At 46.2% G+C, this 23,890-nt stretch overlaps 1 protein-coding gene across 1 annotated transcript; it reads right to left on the reverse strand.

Moving 5' to 3' along the window:
- Positions 1–4,968: 4,968 nt before the first annotated feature.
- Positions 4,969–22,000, reverse strand: TDRD5 (tudor domain containing 5). The gene is made up of 11 exons (XM_010580717.1): positions 21,769–22,000; positions 20,318–20,749; positions 19,365–19,492; positions 16,271–16,491; positions 15,138–15,344; positions 13,447–13,513; positions 12,297–12,497; positions 10,872–11,033; positions 8,679–8,828; positions 5,997–6,213; positions 4,969–5,168 (listed from the first exon to the last, which is right to left on the reverse strand). The coding sequence occupies exons 1-11, from the start codon at positions 21,998–22,000 to the stop codon at positions 4,969–4,971; spliced, it is 2,217 nt and encodes a 738-aa protein (XP_010579019.1).
- Between the last annotated feature and the right edge of the window lie 1,890 nt (positions 22,001–23,890).

Below are 23,890 nucleotides of genomic sequence, written 5' to 3' on the forward strand. Positions count from 1 at the left end.
TAGCAAGATGATGCCAAACCTCCTAATGGAGCTTGACAGCAGCGGGATTAAAAGCACAAGTGAGATCACAACCCCTCTGCAATCAGCTTCTGCCTTGGAAGAGCTGAACCAGAAAAGAAACCTCCTGGCAGCAGGGAGGGGATGAGGAGCCCACACACATGCAAAGCGAGGGCAGCAGGGGCTGGGGGGAACCTCGCCTGGCCCAAGCCCTCCTCACTTGCCCTGCCAACTCATCGTCAATTGGAAGAAACCAATCTCCCCTGCCTCCAGCAGTGCCGGTGAAGGGTTTCACCAGCAAGAGCCCCAATTCCAACTGGTCCCCAGGGGTTGGTACTTCTACTGCCCTAAACTTTGGATGCAGAGCAGCCCGTGCCACGTGCTGCTTGCCCCTTCCTCTCGCTGCCTGCGAGCTCAAGGCATTACATAGCACCCGCAAGGACCCCCCTTCTCCCTCTCCTTTGGGTGCTGCACTTGGAGCAGTGCCACCGATACTGAAAACAACACCCAAGCAGCTGGGTCCAAGACAGAGATGGGAGAGGAGACAGGAGAGGAGATGGGGTGACTCACTCAGATGCAAGTGGGTGCTCAGCAGGACACCTGCAGCCCCTGTTTCTGCAGGGCAGGGTGCACACAGACCCTCGCAGCTGGCACCAAGCCCCATCCACCCCCAGTTCAACTAAAAGGCAGCACTGACCACGTTTCCCAGCCAAGGGATGCTCCAGCAGTACTGCTGCCCCAGCTTTCCTTCATCCTCCTTGCCACAAGCAGGAATATCGGAGCATCTCCCCCAAATCCCCCCAGACAGGCTTTTGCAGAGAAGTGGCAGTTAGCTTGCATGAACCATCCTGGGGGTGGCCACTAAGTCACCCTCTGAAAAGCCAGCAAGGCACAAGTACTGTCCCCATCTCTACTCATCTGAAACCCAGCGATCAGAGGCTGCTCTCCCGCCTGGCAGCCGTTTGCTCCCAGCGAAATGCAGGGGAAAGCAGGGCTTTTTACTGCAAGAAAAAGGGAGCCACTCCAGGGACTGGTGCATGCGCTTCAGAGTGGTGGGAAGAGCTGATGGGTTTTGGCACAGTGCTCAGGCTGAAAAGCTAGCTCCAGCTCCAGACCTTGTTTTGCAGTGACCTGTACCGAGAATTGGCTTTTTCCTTTTTCTTGCCAAATGGAAAGAAAAAGAAATCCTTCCAGGTCAGAGGAAAGAAAAGCATTTACTCGTGGGTCAAGTGAAACAATCTGATGCAGGGTTGAGTGTACTTTTATCCTCCCCAAACCAAGAAAAGATTCAATTTCCATCTGAAAAAACATCTAAAAATAAAAAGACAAAGGTTTTTGGGGTCAGAAGCAATCGATTTTGGTTTTTAAGCCCAAATGACTTCCTGAATTGAACCCCACTTTGCAAAGCACAGGTTGACCCAAAAGTGCAGAGGGGTGGGGAGGGGATTGGCTGATGCATCCATCTGGAAAATTTCAACCACACTTAGATAGCACCAGCCACAGCGACAGCAACCATCACAGGGACCAGCCCGGGACCCCCCTGTGTCCCCGGCACGCAGCTTGGGTACCCTAACCTCAGCTCCTGCCAAGCCTGGCTGCGCGCCGGGGTGCCCATGGGAGGGAGGCATTTGGCCGCCTCCGCAGCACTTTGTTCATCCAAAGCGAGCTGTCACTTTCCAGCCTCCTCCCTGCCAGCCAAATGCTTCCTGACAGCCCGTTTAAAACTCAAAAGCACCCGATTACCACCATGGCCAGGCAGCTGCTCAAAGACGCCACAAGAAACTCTTCCATAAACCAGCCCCCTGAAATAAAATCACTACCCAGAGCACCACTCCTCACCCTTTTCAGACCCACTCAAACCCTGGGGGCACCAGGGTCCTTCTTGAGCGGGTCTGGGTCTGGCTCTGCTCTCACACGCATGGCCCCAGGCAAGGGAACCCCACATTTCTATCCCCAAAATGCCAGCACCCACTTCTCACCACATCAGCCAGCCCAGGAGAGCCACCCACCCCGGCTCCATCCACCCAGCAGGGCTGACCCCAGACCCCCCACATCACCCAAGTCCATTAGTGAGTCCCCGGAGCGCACACCTTACTGGCCTTTTGCTTAACCCTGGCTTTTAGGGAGAGCTGCAGAGCTGCGCCGCCTTTAAATTTTTAATTTGCTCTAAACATTTTGGTCCTGTCTCCCGGGGACTTCCAGTCAATAACCTCTGCTGGCAGCACGGCTGCCCCATAGCTATATGGAGGGTGGAAACTGGGGGCGAAGGAGAGGAAAACAGCTCCACTGCAAGTTGCTCTCCTTCGGAGGAGCAGGAACCCTTTGCACCCACGCCCTGGGACGAGGGGCACCCACACTGGGTGCTCCAGTGAAAGGACCCCCAGTGCCCCATGGAGATGCTCCTCAAGGAGGATGGGGGGATGCCCAGCCCCTCCAGGAGGGACGTGACACCTGCAAAGACAGACTTGTCGCAGGGCAGAACATCTTCCTCCTTTTCATCGGACACCTCTGTGGGGTTGGGTCCCTCCAAACTTTACCGCTTGCTCTGCTGTACCCCAATGCCACAGCACATGGCCCCGGCACAGCCACCTCTCCTTCTCCACCGCCTGCCACCGGCACGGCAACGCCCTGGAGCAGGGACACGAATACAGCATCGCTTTCCAGTCCCCGAGGCGTCTTTCTCTTTTTCCACTGCCTTAAGCAACAAATGTACAAACAGGGACCCGCCGGGCATGAGAAACACGACCTGAGCTGCTCTGGGAAGGGAGATGCCACCGCACAGCTGGGAAGATCAGCCCAGGTTGCCGGGGAGTGGCTCCGGGTGGGTTTTCTGTCCCTCAGGTGCTTGGGGGGGGGGCGGTCCAGGCTCAGGGTTAAGGCTCAGTTCTTCAATCTTTTATCTTGATTGAAAGGGTGTGAATAACTAATCAATCACTTGCAGACCTGGAAAGGCAAAAACTCATAGGAAAATAAAAAATCCTGACCAGTTAAGCATCAGAAAAGGTACATGGCATCACAGCAAAGCCCTGTACCCCACCTCCAACAGGCACCCAGGGAGAACATGCAAAAAAGGTGATGCGCAGTGGTAATAGCCCAGAATATGCTTGCTCCCTCCCTCCCTCCCAAAATCGGCAGATGGGGTAGCTCCCAAGTCCCATGGGATGCTTCGATGCTGCTTAACACTTTCTGGCTCCCTCCCACAAATTTGCCTGCTCCCTTTCTGCACACATGTAAGCCCCCAGTGTCCACAGACACCCCCCCCTCCCAGACCCCCATAAGCATCTCCCCATCCCCAATTTCTCGGGACAGCCCACCCTGAGCAGCAGTGAAACCCATCCCCCAAAGCCCCCAGTTAGACCTCCAGGCAGCCGCAGGACCCGCCGTGCCCCAGGCAAGGAGCGGGGACGGAGGCAGCCCCAGCCGGGCATGGGGACGCTGCCCACCCAGCAGGATCATCTTCAGCTCCTCACCTTCCCAGACCCCCAGAGAAGCTTTCGGCTGAAGGGAGCCGAGAGCTGGCCTCGGCCGCCACCTAGCAGTGACCCGGCAGCAGCGGGGACAGGGTGACAGCTCCTCCAGCCTGCTGGTCCCCGCTACAGCCCAGGGGACAGGCAAGGGAGGACATGGGGGTCTCCCACACCAGCCCCAGCCCTCACCTCCCTGAAACGAAAAGGGGACTTCTGCAGCAGAGAGGGTGGTGTTGGAGACAAGCACTCCATCACCCAGACAGCTCCGGGTAAGTGACCTCAGCTCCATTTCAGCCGCTCCCTGCGTTAGGTGACAAACATGTGTGACAACTCCCTGGCCTAAACATGGGACAAGAGAAGTCGGGCAACCTCCCCGCAGGGTTGTACAGCCCCTGCTCAAGCCATAGCGCCTTACCTCTCTGCTTCCACCCCCTTCATTAGCTTTCCGTGTGGTTGTTTTCTAACAAGCCCCAGATTTTCTTTCTCTCTCTACATTTTTTTAGCCCTTTCACATCCAAAAACACCCTTAAATGCTGAAATTAAAACAAAATAGTCACAGAACGATAGAATGGTTGGGGTTGAAAGAGAGCTTTAAAGATCATCTAGTCCAACCAATCAACCTCTTATGCTGGGCTTTTACCCATTCCAATATTAACGTTAAACCCTATCTTGAGCTTTTCTTGGTGGTCTGCAGTGAAGCATACCTCTGGCATCTTTGCAGGTGGGCACAGAGCAGCCCTTGGAGCCCCTGAAGACCCGAGGAACAGTCTAGGCACCAGCAAAGCAGCTGAATGCCAGCATTCATAACAAGGGCACTTCTATTTTCACAGCTTTTCTCCGCATTAACAAACTCAAGCTGAAGAGGATTTCTTGCCACAGGGAAGGAGCTACATAACATGGCCAACATCAAGCTTCAAGCTTTCTCTCACTGCATTCTTTATAGATCTCATTCGATCTGTAACATGGGATTCCTGACGCTTTGTATGTGTGGCATCCTAATTCACCAACAAACCAGAGCATCATCTTCTTGGGGAAGGACGTTTCTTTTTGCAAGTTACCAGCACTTAAGCGGACTGAGGCCTGAGCTGGGATACAACCAACTCTCCTAACAGCGAGGAGCCCGTAGAGCATCCACTGTGTTAAAACCCAAACCCACCTCCCCACGCAATGTCAAAACTGCTCGTGCACCAAAGGATGGAGGGATGGGTAGCCAGTTTACTTCTCCTAAACTTAAAGGATATATAACACAATATGACACTTGGATGTTCTCCTGAACCATTACATTAAAGAGCAATAAATCAGTACAACAAAACCAAACTATTTTCCTGGAAGTAGAAGTAACATTTATCACATGCACTGGGCACATCTGAGATGATGTCAGACTCAAGAGTTTTTCAACGGATTAAACGTTTCTGAACAAAGAAAATCACAGTGCAGTCACACAGAAGGCCTTTGCTGCTCTAGGCAGCCTTCCTCAGCAGCTGCTCCAGCTTCTCCCTTCTTCTCACAACTTCCTTCTCAGGCTGGGGAGCCACTGGAAGTAGTCACTGGAAGTGGCTAAGCGTGCAGCTGCCAACACCGCACATAGCGTGGTAGGAGGGACATACAGTTTCTGAGACGGCCCTTGGTCAGACAGCCCACTGGCACTGCACAGGTCAACTGCAAGACTCCCAGGAAGGTCTTTGTTCTTCATTTTCTCTTCATCTGCATAAGGAGGGACACAGAAAAGAAAGATGGTATCTACCTTGGCAACTCTAAGAGCTCCAGTTTAGACTGAAATCCCTTTTGCCTGGACCTTACCAGGCCATGGCAAGGGGACTTTCTCCTGCACGCTTATTTGACAAGCCCAACACAGTACAATCCAAGAGCTTCTCTCCTCCTCCTCCCAGTGCTCACCCCCATTTCCCCAGAGGTGGGAAATCAGATGTGAATTGAGTAGCTCCTGTCTGGAGAACTGGGCATCCACTCCAGACACATGGCAGACAGCTCTGTTCCAAGGCACAAGCAGGCACTGCCTTTGGCAAGTCACTTAATCTACCTCATAAATTGGGCAACTCTCATATAAGTGTTGTAAATTCTTTCATCATTTGGAAGATGAACACTCACATAGGGACCTTATAAGGTTTAAAAAATGCTTTTATCCCTTATGGTTGGGAGATTGAGAGACTCTCAGTATGAAACGAACACAAGCTAACATATGGAGTGGAGAAAGAAAGACTTCTGCATGAAAGCAGCATAAAGTCTAGAAAAGACAACAAAAATCAACAGAGAGAGAAATAACCCTCAATTCATTTGTTCCCACTAAACACTTAGAAATACATTTTGCTGCAGAAAGGTCAAACTGATGCATTGCATCCAGCCATTTATTATTGTCACATCTCCATCCCACAGAAACACCAACATTTTCATCTGTTCTAGCAAAGAAGCAGCACCAGTCCTAGGACACCCAGTAGTGACTACAAGACTCATAGTACAGTAACAGACTGCTCAGCTTTCCGCTGTGTTAACTTTTACTGACAAATCTATTCGTACTGTTACGGTTGTCCAGCATAAACGGTATTGCCATAAGTAGAACAGAGGGATGTACAGCTTCACGAAGTTGGGCCTTGTTGGAAAATCTTTCTATCTGATCAGGGTCATCTTGGCTCATTTCTGTTGGTTGCTTGGAGTACATAAAGGAGGTGTAAAAGTCTTCCACTGACTTGAATAAGACAACAGGCACTGAGGACTCTCCAAGAGAATGAGGTGTCTGCAAATGTATATAAAAAAACTCAGGAGAGGGTGTGATTAGTACACACTCAGTTCATTAGCTGCCCTGATGTTTATTATCTCTCAAAGTCCACAAAGAACTGGAATGTCAGCAACTGGATGATTTAAAAAAAAAAATAAAAAATACTAGTTACTCACAACCTTGGCCAAAGGGCAGCTTCTCCTGCACAGCAAGCTGAAAAGAGTGACAAATTATTACAAGATACAAATCACCATGTCTTAGCAAAAAATTAACAGCTGGCTCATCTCTCAGCAGCCCCACGCAGAACAAACGATGGCAATGACAGAGGGAGTTTCTGGAAGGGAGTGGCAATAGAGTCAAATGAATTTTTGCTTAAGAATACAAATTAAACTTAAGTTCCAGGGATGGTCACCCATGTCTCAGCCATAGACAGGGGCTAGAGCCACTGTTTGTATTTGTTAATTCAACATGGAGGAGAAAAACAGTGAAACGACAAACAAGCAGCAATTCACTTTGCCCAACCATATTTGTTCAAAAATTAGGTGCTTGCTCTCTAGGCTTCTTTTGTTTTCAAGGCAGCAGAAGAAAGGCATCCATCTTCAGAAGGGGTGAGTCACCATCCAGAGGTGCTTCACCCTTTGGTGAGTGTGTGTTCAGAGGATTAGCCAAGAAAAAAAACAATTGTTTTTACACAAGCAGATTTAAGCAATTTAAATTGCCCCCCCACAAGGGGACCATGAGGCGCTCCTGAAGCAGCAAGGAGAGCTACATGGCTGCGCAGCAGAAATTCTGTGCTGACAGGATGCCAAGACAGAATAATTTGAATGACAGGCATCACTGGAGTCCAGTTAACCAACTACTCAGCTTGATACCACCAGCCCACTGAAAACCCCTGCCTAACATACAGTAAAAACCAGAGTGTTAGGACAAGAAAAAAAAAAAACCACCCACCAGGGTTAAAAGATTATTATCATCTCCTCTTGCCACCCAGCTATCTTGATGGGGGACAGGCAGTGTCGCTGCCACTCCGCGGCAAAGCAGAAACAGACAGGGTGCAAGGATGAACACTAAAAATGTCTGTTAGCACTGGAAAAAGCTGGAATGGAAATAATTTAAAAAAAGAGGCTGTTCAGTTTACAGAAGAGGCAAACAAGACAGGATACCCTAGAGTGCTGTGAAGGGCAGGAAGTAAGGCAGTATCTGCTCTTCCTCCCGATTCACACAATTAAGAACACTACCTTTGAAATGAAAAAAGAGCAGTGAAAACTGGAAAGGAGGGAATACCACTTGGTGATGCTGCAAGTGCCACAAAACCCCAAGGCCAAGCGATGAGCAGGAATCAGAGAAGGAAATCCTCCTGTCTGTCCTCGTAACTAGTTGACTGGTGCATTCCTTCCCCCTCGAATGCCTATAGGCAGGATTATTTTTTCATCCCACGGTCTTCCTCAATAGAAATTCTTGTCACTTCTTCTAAAGACTGTAACAGAGATCACAGTCAGGGACAGAAAATGTGCCCAGGACTTCTCTGATCCATTTAGGAAATTCCTATACTTTGAAACTCACACAGTTTAATACTTGCATGGGAGCATTTAAGTTTGCTCACAAGGACCCTATTGCTATCTACCCACCTGCCTCCACCTCATCTCATCTCACTGTACTTTATCCCTGCACTTGCTACCAGAAGCTTTCCTCTTCTCTCACTGTCTCAAGGTCCCTCTTCCCAGCTTGCTTTCTGTCCATCCCTTTCAGGTAACATCCCCCAGAGACACCAATTCTTCCAGCTCTGCTCTAGACTATCTGAGAAACAACTTCCCCCGATCCTTCTAGAAAGAGCTTTGTCTCAGCCACTATCAACCTCTAGATGTGTAAGGAGCTGTGGTTATCCAAAACCTTGTAGGCACACTCCCATTTCCAGCTCTGCAATCCCTTCTGTGACCCAACAAATCCTGAGTGATACTGGCTCCCTGCTGAACCCAGAGCAGAGTGTTTGCAAAGTGCCATGCTGCAGGCTCCATTAGACTCATCATTAAGCACAATTTAAGTGGTAAACTTGCAACACTAGCACACATAATGCCTCAAAGCACAGCCCAAAACACAACCCTCCCAAAACCACCCTCCTAACTCAGGAAGATGCCTGCGTGATCCAGAGTAGCCCCACAGTAACTCCCAGTAACCCTCAGGGCCATGAATGGAGGGGAAGCAGTGGAATGAAGAAGAGCCAGGCTTGATCTATAAAGTGCCAAAATAGTCTTGTTTCCACAATACCTTGACGTGCCAGTGGAGCACTAGTGGATCATCAATAACACCAGAAACAACAGCAAAGAGGAAAATGTATAGCTCTGAGCCCATGCTAACAGCCAGATGTGATTTCTTTGCCAGTCACTTTTAAAAAAAATATGTCAAAGCAATCAAAGGGTTATTCAAATAACCTAAAAATAAGAACAACCCCTCTCAACAGCAACAGCTGAGAAAAATGCCCCTACCTTAACCACTGCCATAAGCTCTGTAGGAATTTCATTTGTATCCTCCTGTGCAAGTTCGGGGTCTTGGTCTGTTGTTCTTGGGACACTAATTTCATCCAAAAGTGGCCACACATCATCCCCTGTCTCCTTCTTAGCAGACAGGTGCCGTTGCTAAGGAGATGGACAAAGCAAGAAAAGGTACAGCTAGTGTGGGTGGAAAAAAGCAGGATGCACTGGAGCAAAATACAGAGCAATGAGATGATACCACTCAGAGATTAACTGAGACAGAAATGCAAAGGAGCTTTTCTGTTCTGCTCAGAAGTTTTAACATTGCTATCTGGAGAAATCTGGGCTACCTGGAAAGGACAGAAAGAAGACGGAAGGACAGGAAATAATGTGAACAGGAAACTAACTGTCACTTTAACTTCTCCACAGTAAAACCTATCACTTGGAAAATACAGTTTTATTCAAGCCATGTTTTCTGGTTATTGCTTCCTGCCTCCTGAGAAATTTTACCATGGAGAAGTGTCCTAATGTAGCAGAGCTGATACAACACAGTGTCCACCCATTTTGCACTTAAGGAGGGTGAGGGGAGGAAAAAAAAAAAAAAAAAAGTTGTTTATCCTGACAAAGCAAATCTAAGATTGGACAATGCAAAGGGAGTTCCCCATGGCTTAAGAGGAGTTACCAGAAAATATTAGACACATTTCATTCCAGTTCAAAACATTTTGAGCCATTTTATAACTGTCATTGATGATCATATTAGCGATGCACCAAGGAAGAGAAGGAAACATTTTGGAAAGCTAAACAGAGCAACAGAGAAGGAAATGTTTAAAGTCTTACACAAAGAGAGATCTAGAGGACTGCAATTTCTGGAAAAGGATTCTAATAAGACCCTTAAAATCAGACATGACAAAACCTGGATGCATTTACATTCCTCTGGTCTCCAAATCACCAGCTATGTCTGACATTTACACAAATGGATCTTGCTACAGTTAACTAGTTAGGGTACTCTTCAGATTTTTCCATTAAAATTAAAAAAAAAAAAAAAAATCACAATAAACTCAGATTTGCAGTCTTCATCACCTTAATTTCTTCCAAATACATACATTAAGATGCTGGTTTGTGTCCTTCAGTTCAGATGATATATCGACAGTGCAAGGCCATTAATATCCAAGATATACAGCTTATATAGAGTTTCTCTAGCACAGAAACGCAGTTGGCTAAAACAAAACCTAGGTAAAATGACTGCTTTACAAGTTACTAGCATTACTCTAGCTTTTACTCTTATTTCAGAGAACTATCAGAAAAACAGCTCCAGAGCAGGCACACTGCTCAACACTTCAACAGCTGGCATTTACTTGAAAGGTGCTTTGGCCCCTGTAGTAAAATGTGTCATGAAAATACTACAATTTAAACAACACAGAAAAGTAGAGAAAGTCACCTGTAGACAAGTGTTCCCAGTGTTTCTAACAGTACTATATTAGATTGCACTCAAGACCAGGGTTTTACTCCCTGCTTAACCCCCTCTGTTCATTAGTTTCTCCATCTGTCAAATAGCAAAGGGCTCCTCTTTTTAACATGCTGTGAAATCAAAGGTGTAAAGCAGTATCCAGATCTAGATATTATTCACCTTTAGAGTTATCTTTTTAATAAAACTATATTTGTATACAACCTTACCCCCCACAACAACGAGCATTGCAAATTGCTTCCTTTTAGATAAGTTTAGAACGAGCAAGACCCTTAATATGAATAACACACCACTAGTTCTCTTCTGGTCTTCTCCCACATTTAAATGATACCCCGAGTTACTACACATCCTTTGCTGAACCCCAGAGATGCGAGAGGAAAACACACCACTTCTTGGCTCCCGGGGGTGCAAAACATGAAAGTGCCAGGTCAAACAGATCTCAAGAATCTGGTACTGGTCTGAGTTCTCAGAGTCCACTCTCTCTCTAACTGAAACACTACAGTACATATGGGAGGCTAGAAAATCATTGAGCACACATGCTCCCTGAAGTCTGCAAAGGGATCAGAGGACAAGCAGCTGGAGATGTATTTATGGTCCATGTGTAATTGTTTTTATATTATGATGCTGCTTGCTTTTTATAAAGGCAAAAAACCAACTCCACAAAAAAACTGCATGAGACTGAAACAATACATGTTTGGAGCCGATTTAACTGAATAATAGCTATCCCACAGCCAAACTCCCACCTGGTCACACAGTTCATCGCCGTCCAGCTTTGAGGTTGCTGTTTCACTACCTGCATCTACAGATTTCTGCTGCAAGCGAAGGTCTGGCTTCACCAGTTCAGCATTCTCCTGCTTTCCACTGGGCTGAACATATAAGGCCGAAGGATTCAGTTCCATGAATCCCTAGGAACAAACAAAAAAACCCCAGAGTATAGTCAAGGAAACCATGTTGTAACTACCACAAAGAATAAAAAGAATTCAGCAAATTTCTAATAGGTTTTATGAAGAAGCACACCACCCACAAGTTAGCTCCAAATTCTTGCAGAAATTTTCTTACTACAAAAATCCAACTCCCCTCCCTCTGGCAACAAAATTACTCAGCAATGTCCTCCTCCCCCCAAAACTGGACATACACATGCAAAAACACAATCATAGGATCTAATCCTGCCAAACACACATTCTGCCTCTACTAAATAAAACAACAGATACAAGCACTCTGGGCTGTAAAGCCTGACTTTCTGCTGAGATATAAAATAGTGGCAGTACCTTTCTAAGTTTTTCATATCCACAGAGTTCTTACTGAAACTGAGCTGAGATGTTCAGATAATGACAGAGAGATGGGCCTAAATCATAAATGCTCTCTGCACTGGCTTACAACTTGAATGCCTGCCCAAGGCACAACGTGCAATCTACCATGGTTATGCTGTCCAACGCTGTACATTTCACTGGCAAAGTAAGAGACTTTTTAAACCAAGACCATTTCCATAATTCAGTTTGTTCATGGCATAACCAATCTCCAATGCCTAGAGCAGAAAAGGCCAGGATAATTTATTTAACTATCCTGTTCCTCGCTTAACTGCCCCTGCCACTATGCAGCACTACTTTTAAGTCAAACAAAATCTAATCGACTTCCTCTCATTAATTGTTTGGATGAATCAAAGGCCTCAACTTATGACATAACAAAACTTGCTGGAATTAACAACAGGTAACGAAGCAACGCAGCTCTTAACAACCTGTCAATTCCATCTCAGTTTGGCCTTATGCTCAGAACATCTATAGCTATTTTACTTTTCCTTGTTATTTATACAATGTGTGTCAGCTTCAAGTGAATCTGCAATACTACCAAGCTAAATGACTTAAAAAAAAAATAAAAATAATCAAAACCTTCTAATCCACTGTTAGAAGACAGGATGAAAATAATTTGTTCTACTAAACCAGAACATCTCTGCTGTATTATCAGATTCCGCCTTAACCAAAGAGCAAGCTCTCACCATAGATTTATACACATGGGATGCAGTCACAAAATAGTAAGTTACAGGAAAGCACGGAATACCAGTTTTGCTCTTCACAAAACTACTCGCTTCAAGCTAAAGATCTTCCCATTACAGGCACCCAACCAATCCTTTCCCTGCCCTTCCTTTCAGCGGCACATGCCTCCCTCCTGACCTGGGAAGGAACATTCTCTCCGCAGATGTCAGCACATCCACCATCCCTCAAGACACAGTGGAAATAGACATCTTCCTTGGTGGACGTGTCACACAGGAAGAGATGCAAAATGCCATTCACATATTCATCCACAATGCCCACAAGTAGCTTGGAGCCACACAGCTTCTTGAATAGGAGAGTTGCTGCACTGGACCACGTACCCTGAAGAAGAAACAAGAATGTAAGAGTACTATAAACAGATCAACAACCACTGCTTGAGACTCTCCCTTGTAGGCACTTGTCAAAAAGGCAATTAAGCTAGGTCAGGCTAGGGACAAATACAGGAAAGTCAGGCAGGCAAGCTTCCCAAGCACTGAACTAAATCAAACTAACCTAAAGCCTGCAATGCTAGTTACAATGGGAATGCCCTTTCACCCTAAATACCTATTTCCATACATGGTTCAATGGCATTCACCAGTGATTTTATCACAATTGCCTAAAATACAGTTGTTTGGTTTTGGTTTTGTTTTTTTTTTAATTCCTGGAATCATGTGATTATAAGTGTTAAAAGTGTCAAATGTTTTGAAGAAGCTGCTAAGCCTCACTGCAATGAAAATTGTGATTCTTTAACCCTCAAAACCCAGAGGAAATAACATCTTTAATCACAGAAGCAATTCTGCTCACATGCTTTCTTCAGAGACTGTACTTCTCAGGCTTTTTGACCAAGAGGTTTCCCAGCACAGAGGAACTTTCTTACGACCTCTATAATACTTTGGCTATGCTGATTGCACCAAACCAACTCACTTAAAGCTCTGTCACAAAAGAAATTTTTAAAACAGAAGGCTGGAGCTACCAAGGCTTCAGAATGATCCTGGAGAACTACTGGCAAGGGCAGAAATAAGTTTGCTCATTTGCTTAACTGTAACTATCCATTTCTGCAACAATATAAGCAAGAATACTCTGATCACGAGGAAAACAGACAGTGGAATGGTGATCACTTGCAGAGAAGAGACTTACACAGTCATACTCTGAACATAACAGCAGCAATTCTTCTGTAAACATCAATGGGACCTGAGTTAATCCAAACGTTTGCCTTTATTAGGTGAAAAAGCCAACCTCTATTTCATAGCTCTCATACACGTGTCAAACAAAACTGCATGTGAACACATACCTCCACAGGTTTTACCCATGCCAAGGAACACGGGATGGCCTGAGCAGGGAGCTTCAAGTAGCACCACCTACAATACAGAAAAAAGCCATCATCATTACAGCAAAAAACAGAGCAAAACCAGGCAGAAGAAAAGAACTTCCTCCTCTTCCGGGTTTTAAAATCAGCTTAGGAATAGAGGCACGTATTGGATTTTGCACTTATGAATAAAACCCAACAGCAGCTTTGGAAAACGCTCCTTATCCAGAGAATGGGCACAGCAAAAATAGCAATAACAGCTGGTCCCTTATGCCTTCCCTTGCCCAAGCATCCTCCCATCATAATCCCTTATGATTACAAAGTTATGGACAGAGAGCAATGACTTTTGAACCAAAGAATGCCAATGGCCAGGCATGAATAGAGGCAAATGAGAGGGCAGAAGTAAATACAGGAAAGGTACTGAACTACAGAGAACAAGTACCTCTGACACCGCAAATGCATGCCACTTGGACTGGTGTCTGTTCAGGAAGATGTTCACATACATTCACGGAACCCAGGAAGGAGGATTAAGGAACTTATCCCAAAGTGTCAGAAAGCAGCAAGCAGAAAGACTGAGGAGTAAAGGCAGAAACAGGAGAGGATTTAGCCCAAAGTCACTGTGAGAGAGTGATGGACAGGGCTGATGAGCAAAGGGCCTGGAGCGCTCAGCAAAACAGGTCTTAAACAATGTCACCTCCAGCATTAGCATGTAAGCAAGGAAATGCCTGCAAGGCACCATTATGGAATAAAAACCCTGATCCTTTCTAGGAAATCTGCATGCTGGGATGTCTTCCTGAAGACAGACAGGCCAGTCAGCCTCACCTTAATCCCTGGGAAAGTGATGGAACAATTAATCCTGGGAACCATTTCTAGGTACATGAAGGACAAGAAGGTGACTGGGAGTAGGCAACATGGATTCACCAAGTCATGCTTGACCAACTTGACAACCTTCTACAATGAAATGACCAGCTTGGTGGGTGAAGGGAAAGTAGTGGGCATTGTTTACCTTGATTTCTGTCAGGCTTTTGACACTGTGTCCTGCAAGATCCTCGTAGAGAAGCTAATGAAGTACAGGCTGGATGAGCAGACAGTGAGGTAGATTGAGAACTGGCTGAAGGGCCAGGCCCAGAGAGTGGTGGTCAGTGGTACAAAGTCTAGTTGGAGACCAGAAACTAGTGGTGTACCCCAGGGGTCAATACTAGGTCCAATACTGTTCAACATCTTCAGTAACAATCTGGATGATGGAGGAGAGTCTACCCTCAGCAAGTCTGATGATGATACAAAACTGGGAGGAGTAGCTGATACACCAGAGGGTCACGCTGCCATTCAGAGGGATATCTCAACAGGATAGAGAAACAGGCAGACAGGAACCTCATGAAATTCAATGAAGTCCTACACTTGGGGAGGAACAACACCATGCACCAGTACATGCTGGAGGCTGACCAGCTGGAAAGTGGCATTTTTACCATGTGGGTGACCGAGCACTGGAACAGGCTGCCCAGTAAGGTTGTAGAGTCTTCATCCTGGGAGACATTAAAAAACCGTCTCGACACGGTCCTGGGCAGTCTGTTCTGGATGGCCCTGCTTGAGCAAGAAGGCTGGACAGGATGACCTCCAGAGGTCTCTTCCAACCTCAAACATTCTGTGATTCTGTCACCTATGTGCAATTTACTTACTTGAGGAATCTCAGCCAAGACTTTCGGACAATTTCGAGGTTTCCATAATCTGGGTAGAACACCTCTACTTCTTGGTCATTGATCACACGGTGGATGATAACGCGGTACCACCATTTTGAGACTGTTACACAGCAAAGCTGTCCAGGCCGTACTGAAGACTCAGGCATGATATAACGATCAGAAACAAGTTTATTTGAGTAGCAGTGTCTGCAAAAGATCATAATGAAAAACTGTGCTTGGTAGGATGCAGGAGATGAACAAAGAGAAATATACAGGTCTTCAGAAGAATCCTGATTTCAAAAAGTCCCCATGATATGAATTTTCAGGAGTTATTTTAATAGATGCTTTACATCCCTGTTCTGCTACACTTAAACTGAAACGACAATAAAAAATGCAAATCCAAACTTTTAACATCTGAATGATAACCTTGTGGTCCAATAAAAAGTTAATTAATGGGGATTAATCAGAGGCTAAATACAGTCATTCTAGTCATTAATTTTTAACATTACCTTGACATGTCAGTGCTTCTTATGATCCAGGTTCTGGAGTACTGGCTCACATACACAGTATCTGTCTGGAGAGTCTGTAATCACACTTACACGTGCCCCATGGACATCAAGCATTTACTTTGTCACACGATTAACAGCAATTGTAGCACTGTTGTGGTGGAATAGAATCCCAAATGCATAACAACTGACACAAAGCCACTGATGGGGTTTTGCTTTCAAATATAGATATCACAAAGGCCTATTACCTGTTGCTTTTTTGTAAGTGTTGGAGACGGAAGTAAAAGCCTTAATCCAGCACATTAACAACAGTAGCACAGACAACAGAGAGGTGCAAAGGAACCCTAAAATTCCTTTCCATTACCCTTCCAGGCTTTTAAAGTTTAGGACTGTCTAGGACACAGCCAAGCTACTGTGAATTGCTATTAACCATACTTACTGCTTGCTAGTTAAAAGGAACAGGTAAGCATTATGAGTACATGTTTCAGTATGGCACCAGCATGTCCGTATCAAGAATCAACCCAGTAGTGACCATAACTAACAGCGGGGTGCCCTGTTCCCTCAGCACATACACACACACACACACACAACGGGTAGTAGTACTGAATCAGCATAGCATGTTCGCACCTCATCTCAATCATCATATCCTGCAGTTTATCAGATGCTTCCCTGCTGCAGATGTGGATGTAGAACTGGCTAGGAGAGATGATGAATTCCACAAAGACTCCCACCAAGCACCTTCTCTCCAGTGGTGGTAAGCTGCAAAGGCTTCTGTCCTGAACAGCATCTGGGGGGATTTCTGGAGTCATTATCAACTTGTCCAGCAGGGACTGCTCCAAATCTTGAGGCTACAAAGGCATAAGAACAAGGTGGCACTCAGATGTCTCCCCATGCACTGAACACACATAACTGGCCTTTCCATTAAGGTAAAAAAATAGTTCTGCTTTCCTGGGGACCCGTGAATTACTGAATATCAGAGAATTCCAATAAATTGCACAAACTTGGATTAAAACTTTCCCTGTGATAGAAGCATTCATCTTCACACTCACTCTCTCCCTTCCTCTTTATTCCCTCCAGTGTAAGGAGGGGTGCCACAAAAATACCTTGCTCATATTCCTGCAAGGAATAAAGGAGAGGAATTGAAGTCATGTCACATATTTAGACAAAAGTATTGAATAGCTATTGCTAAAAAAACAAAACAGAACAAAAACCCACACCAAAAAACCCAAACACAACCCACCCATTTGTTGGATTTTACCCAAAGGATGCTATTTCTATGTTCCGTGACCATGAAAGAGTACATGACTGAACCAGCAAAATTCTACCTGAAAATGATTCAAAAGTGAAGGAAGGCACAAATGCACCTCACTTTCACACTAGAGCTATTTCCCAAGGATAAAACCAAACAAAACCTACAAATTCTGTTATTTTCTCACTCTGGACAAATTTGTACATGAGTGAGCTATTAGCACAGCTTACAATTTTGCATTACTAACTGCTGAAAACATTATTTCACTTGAACTAGTGTGGATCAGCTACATCAGCTACTTTCACTACCTCAAGAGCTTTCTTTCATGCCAACAAACAGCACTTCTCCAATGATCAGAAGTCAAAATTATTTCAATTTTACTCATTGTGAATATGCAACAAGTTACCACTGCATTATACATCAGGGAATGTATGGGAAATCTGTCTTCCAGCACACACCCCATTGCTTATATGTCTAATTTCAACTGCAAACAATGGGGTTTTGCAATACTGGCTCTTTTAACCATCTTTTAAAGAAGCAGGTAAGAGTCTCTCCTTCTGCAGACTGAGCAAGGGCTAACGCCCTTGATTTTTTTTGAGCTAAAAATTTTGACTAAAACATTGAGTTAAACGGTGAGTTAACATTTTTTAATTAAAAGGCAAAGGAAGGAATTCTTGCCGAAGCAGCAGCATCACCTCTAAAAACCCCTTATATTTCCTCTAAGAAGTGCCTGTGAATAGTGGAATTTCTAAGGGACAGTTTTGCTCCGAGAATGCTCTTCGTATCAGACTGTTAAGGGCACACATGATCTTTATAATCTAGCTCACACATTGGTAGTGACAACAGATATTTCTTTGAAAGATATAGAAGATGTGTGCTTAAAAACATGTCTACAAAAAAGCAACAAAATTATAAAAAGATAAACCAACAGGACACACTGTAAAACTAGGCTTACAAGAGGCATGGCTTGTAAGACTAGCTAACTCCTTGTCCTAAGCTGGACTGGCAGGTGCCAAGAGTGGTGTGGATGACACCTTTCCTTCTGCTCAGGGCAGCAAGAAAAAGCTGTGGAGAGCAGCAGCTCTATATACTTTACCCTTCTCAGGGCTGAGCAGATTGACTCAGCCCTTGTCCCTCATTTGTCCCTTACACCACTTCCACTATTAGTCTCTCGTGACTGGATACTGGATACCTTGCAGCATGGTGGGGATCAGGTCACATCTTTTCACTCTAACTTGCGGCATCCCGATGAATAAGCATTCATTGCATACCCAAACTAACACATTCCAACCTGCTTTCCTCCTCTTCAGGGCATTTTTAAAAACAAAATGGCAAACTTGGTGTTTCATGACAAATAGTTGTACAAACATCTTTCAAGACTTATCCTCCTAGGATCTTTAAACAGGTTCCCTTTGTCACAAGAACAGGTTCCCTTTGTCACACAAGAACAAAAATCTGGAGCTATCTGGACCATATCGCCCCCTTTTTACCCTTCCCACAAGCAGACTTTGTTTGATCTAGGGGAATTGCCTGTGAACTTCATCATGCCAAACTAAAACTTCTTTAAAGGATCAGAACAGCGTGCCAAAAATCTCTAAAGGGTATATGTTTTATGAAGTGCCACACAAAGTCCAACTCGTAGTCCCAGGCTTCCAAGTTCATTAGTACACAAAACACCAAAGTCAGGAAGAACTCCTGGGATGCTTTCCCTACCTATGTGCTCCAACCGTACAGTTGCATACAGCCACAAGATGAGCTTGGCAGAGGAAAAAACTCTAAGTAGGAGGATTTTCCTGAGAAAAAGAAGGCCTAAAGATGCTCAAAAGACAAAAAATAGAGGGGACAAACAAATTCTCCCAGTCGGGTTTGGCAGTTCAGAGCCTCTGTACTGTTCTTCTCCATCCCTTTCTAAAAACACATTGCTAAACAAACAAACAAAAACCCAACAACAAAACAAAAAGATTTTCCAAGTCCAACCAAATAGCAGAGTTGAGACTGCAGGAATCAAGGTCTCTGAGGACCATTCCCCAGCTGTGTCACATCGCTGCTTGACACTTAAGCCCTGCCTACTGCAGCAAGGGAAACTCCACACAGCAAGGCTCAGAACAAAGTTATTAAAGTCCAATTACAAGTAAGTACTGCAAAAGGTATCACCACTATTATCAGGGAGCAAGATCATGCTTAACTGACCTTGGATGATCTGCAACACAGATCTCAAAACCAGAAAGAGACCAGAAAGAGACAAGAAAAAGACCTTGTTTGGATGGCATAGAAAGCTACAAACCAGGTCAATGTGAGTCTGGTCATGTCCAGACTCATCTAAAACTGGTACAAAAAAATTTGGAAGCAGTAGTGCATCAACAATGCAACAATCAGAAACAATGCAATCAACAGAAACAAAAGCAGTAAAAAGAGTATCAGCCCCTGGATTAAGACATGAAAAAGCTACAGATCGCTTTTCCAGCCACTTACTTGTTTGAGGCCATCACCCAAATCTACTGCTTGTGTTTCCACTGGCTCTGACTTATCTTCTGCTGTCAGGTGGAAGCTCTCTGTCTCACAGCTGGGTTCCAAAGGAGGCATCTCAACTGCAGGTGCTGCTGCAAAGATGATAATTTGGCTGTTATTCTTTGTTGGACTGATGCAGTGTTACATATTAAGCAGAAAGAGAAGACATCTGAAAATGAAAGTCTGAAAGCACTGGTGCTATTTTCCTCATCTCTTGTAGCATTCACAGCCACCACAGTCGTGACGATTCACTTCAGAGGCATCCTCCACTATATTATTAAATTAAAACAAAACAAAAAAGACTTGCTTTTGTAAGCATGCTAAAGGTTACATTAATTGCTAGAATGATGCTAAAATGAATTTTCCCCAGAAAAGTCAGGAATTTGGCAGGAACTGGATATGATTTTCTGCCTTCTCTCATAGCTGTTATGGGAGCGCTGAGGACACCTGCAGTCTCTTCTGTTTTCTTTTGTGGAACATTGTAGCTGTGCCTTTCAGACTAGGGCTAAACCTTCAATCTCAAAAAGCACATCGGAAAGGCTTTACCAGCCTGCAGAGCAGACATTAAAGAGATCCTTCTAGTTCTGTTATCTATTGCCTGGAACAACCAGAAATTCTAGTCCTACACATGCATTCAGAAAGTCTGTACTCTGAATGGGCTAAACATCCCTTCTTTCACTTCACACCAAAAACCAGTGGCAACCTGTAGAAAACTTCTAGTTAAGTTCTCTGCTACCAAGACAACTCCATTGTGACAGCTGCTTCTGCAGCACCCCACAGCCCTTCTATGCTAAACCCTAGGTGAACTGGGGCTACTACAGCAACTGGAAATGCAGCAACATTCACTTGAAACACAGTTGCTTGGCCACAGTGCTTGTGAGAGCTAGTGTTTTCAGTTAAATAACACACTGCCTCACCTTGCGGCATCTCTTCCCATGCCTCCCCTTGTGGCATCTCTTCCCTCTCTATCTCACTTGCCAGGTGCTTCTTCAGGGTCAGCAAGGAACCTGCTCTTGTCTGCTCAACTGCAATGATATCAGACATGCTTCTGAGGACTTCAAATATGGAGAAAAATCCATATTGTGTGTACTGGAAAGCCCGGCCAAAGCGTCTGAAGAAGGCCTTATCAAAGTCCAAGAGCAGAAGTGGCGAGGAACTCAGCAGATCCTGCAGCTCAGCCTTCACCGTTGCTGGCAGGATGGGAGCCCTGCCCCTCCGAGGGGAACTCTCTGGATTCTTAGAGGAAGAAGCAGCACCTGCCTTCACAGCAGCCCTCTTCCGTGCCCTCACACTTCTCCTCTGTCTGGCAACCAGTTTGGCAACCGCTTTGGTGGTCTCATCTGCAATGGCTACCAACAGAAAGAAATCAACGATTAGACTGCCAAAACAGGGAACCATTAAGAGCTCTACACAGGCAAACCTCCTCTTCTTTCCTTTCTTTCCTCTTCCCCCAACCCTTTTCAGAAGCAGGTGCCTCCTTCAAAAGCAATCACACTAAATCATGGCCGATTTCCAGCAGGGCAACCACTTTTCCTCTCCCTTTGTGAAGTGAACCATTTTTAACAGCCAACAACCAATCTGTACCCTTATCACTACAAATCCAGATCCAGATAGGAAGGTGGGTCAAATTCTTGGATACAGGATCACAAGAGGAAGCCCAGCTGCTATGAGTTTTGTTGGGAAAACAGTAAATGGCTCATTGCTCCCCTCAGCCAGAATCACAGTAAACCCCCACTATAGAGCACCCACCTGCCCAGGCAAGGTCTCCCTGGAGAGCAGCCCAGGTCTTTTCCATGCTTTTAAACAACTTTTTCTTGTCTTACTGTAGCACTCTAAAAAAAAGTATCATTTCACTCTTCCCAATCAACTCTTTGCACCTACCATTTGCTTCCACAGCTCTTCCCCAAAGAAAAGGACAATGAAAAAGTTCTTTGATACAGACTAAATTTCCTACGTGGCCAGGCAGGGAAACATTTACAGCTTCTCCCGAGAGGCCTCATCACTGGTTTTGGCTCCTGCTGTAGTCTGCATTTACAGGAAAAGTGATGCTTACCACTTCTAGTGCACCCATAAGAAACGTTACTGCAGTTTCTAAACTAAGTGCAGAATGCAAAATGTACAAAAATAACTAGAAGCCTGTGTGATTTTTCAGGAGGAAAGAGCGGAAAAGCATTAAAAGGCAGATCAAAATACAGGAAGAAACATCAAAGACAAGAAATTAAACAGAGCTATACAAGAAAAAAACTAACACAGATATGTGACCTACAGCTCTGGGAATTCATCCTGCACATCCCCGTTTTGGAGCATCACTTCATACCAGTATGTGGTTCTGAACAACTCCTCCACCCATAAGGAAAAAAACCCTCACCTTTTAGGATAAAAGTGCCTTTCTCATAAGGACAGACTCTAACAACTTCAGGCATATCTGCCACCATCTCCAACGTGGATCTGAAGCCCAGGTCATGCAGAGGGAGAGGTTTGCCTATCATGGCCATGTACTCCTCCTCCAGCTGTGCGGGGGTTAAGCCCTCTTTGGCAGCCATTAGCAGCGACCTCACCTCCTTCTTCAGCAGCTCCATAAGCTCTACCTGCTTTGACATGTCCGCACTAAAGGAGAAACAAAAGCAAGCACAAAAAAACTCGTACCACAGCTGCTCAAATGCAGGCAAAACACTTTCTACCACTTAGCAGCTGAAAGCTGGTGGGGGGAAAAGGGCAGCAAGCCAGGTTCACCAACAGCCGCTACCTACCAACCCCTGTCTTTCCTTGCCTGCACCCCTGGAGCTGCCACCCTCCAGCACCCGTGATCCCCAGCTGACTCCTCCAGCATTCACTGCCCGTCCCCATGGGATCACAGCCCCTACAAGCATTGCATTCCCGGCATCCTGTGCACCCCTGCCCCAGGGACTGCCCTCTACAAACCCTGCCACTCTGCAGAGATCCCTGCACACTTAAACTGCTGCCTGAGGACCCCCACACCCCATGGGCTCACTAGCCCTCACAGTGACCCCCGTGCCCCTAAACTCGGGCCTAGGGATTCCCCCCTCTGCTCTATAGGCTCACTGCCCCCTAAAGAGACTCCTGTGCCCCGAAACCACAGCCTGGGAACCCCCTTCTCCCCAAGGAGGCGCCAGGGGGCCGCTGCCCCCCCCCGTCGGTGCCCGCACCCACCGCGCCACGCCACCGCCTCACTCACGAGACGCCACCACCCTCTCTGCGCCTGCGCGATCCCTTTCCCGCCCTTCCAGGGCGCCAGGGCGGGGCGGCGCCCACGCCCTCCCCCCGTATTGTAGCGGGGCCGTTGGGGCGCCGCCACGCGGGCGGAGGGGTCGGGCCACGGTTCCCCTCAGCGCCCTCCCCGCCGCCGCGCTGGGGCGGGCGGTGGCCGGGCGGGCACCTGAGGGGCCCGGTGCTGCCTCACCGGGGAGGAGGCCTGTCCCGTGGGACAGAGCCCCGGGGCCGGCACACCCCCAGCAGGCTGCCCCTGCCTTCTCCTCAGTAAAAATGTTAGGTGTGTTTCCCTTCTGACAGGAAAAGTTAGGGCATCGCAGAAGAGCCACGGACAAAAAAGGACCAATTCCTTTAAGGTGACAGTATTCAAACCCAAACACCAGCATTGTTAAGAGTAGTCTTGTATCTTTTAGTCCCGTCTGAGAGGAAAATCCACAGTGGAGATGCTGAGTGGCTTTCCCAAGGCCAAAGAGCATGGTAAACTGGGTTGTGATGGCCGTTTCCTAAGGGTTTGCAGTCCTTTGAGAAACCCTCCCAACAATGCAGTTGATTTCCATACAAGGATATGTTTCAATATGACAAAGGGGGCTCAGGCTGCGGATTTTGGGACAGCAAAGGTTGCAAACCCATCAGCACACACTCTTGAAGCATCTCCCCTGTTTGGAGGTAGCAGCTGAAAATATTCCATGGGGACGGAGGAGTCAGGAGCCGCTGGCCAAATCAAACATCAGACAAAAGCAGAAAGTTGCATGTTTGTAGATGTTAAATATGCCATGGTGTTTTTGACAAGAAATCAACCAGAGTCCATGCTGCCCAGCCAAAACCAGACCTGAGATGCTGTTTGCTGCTGCTGCTGCTTTAAACATTACCTGCCCTTTCAGCAGCTGGAGACAATCTCCCCCTGCCCCAAGCTGGCCAAGTGAGAAACACAAAGTTAAAAAGGTTTCTGGAGCAATTCCAAAGCAAATACAGACACTGTATGAATTTATTAATCACACTCCGTTTCTGCCCAACTCTTCTCTGCCTTCTCCATCCATCGCTTCCCCAGTGACCTGCTGACGAGGCACCCACCACAACTGAGCAGAGAAAGCAGGGAGCTGGTGCTCCTGCCCTCCCTGCCTGCAATATTGTGACTCCGGGTGGGGCCACAAGTCTCCAATAAAACAGGAATCCGTGAAAAAACAAGAGTAGCACCTCCCCAGCTGGCTTCCTGGCTCCCTCCAGCTGCTCCTCCACACCAGAGACCAGGTGTCTGCAAG

The sequence above is a fragment of the Haliaeetus leucocephalus genome, unplaced genomic scaffold (assembly GCF_000737465.1).
Source record: "Haliaeetus leucocephalus isolate CR32 unplaced genomic scaffold, Haliaeetus_leucocephalus-4.0 Scaffold730, whole genome shotgun sequence".
Taxonomy (NCBI): domain Eukaryota; kingdom Metazoa; phylum Chordata; class Aves; order Accipitriformes; family Accipitridae; genus Haliaeetus; species Haliaeetus leucocephalus.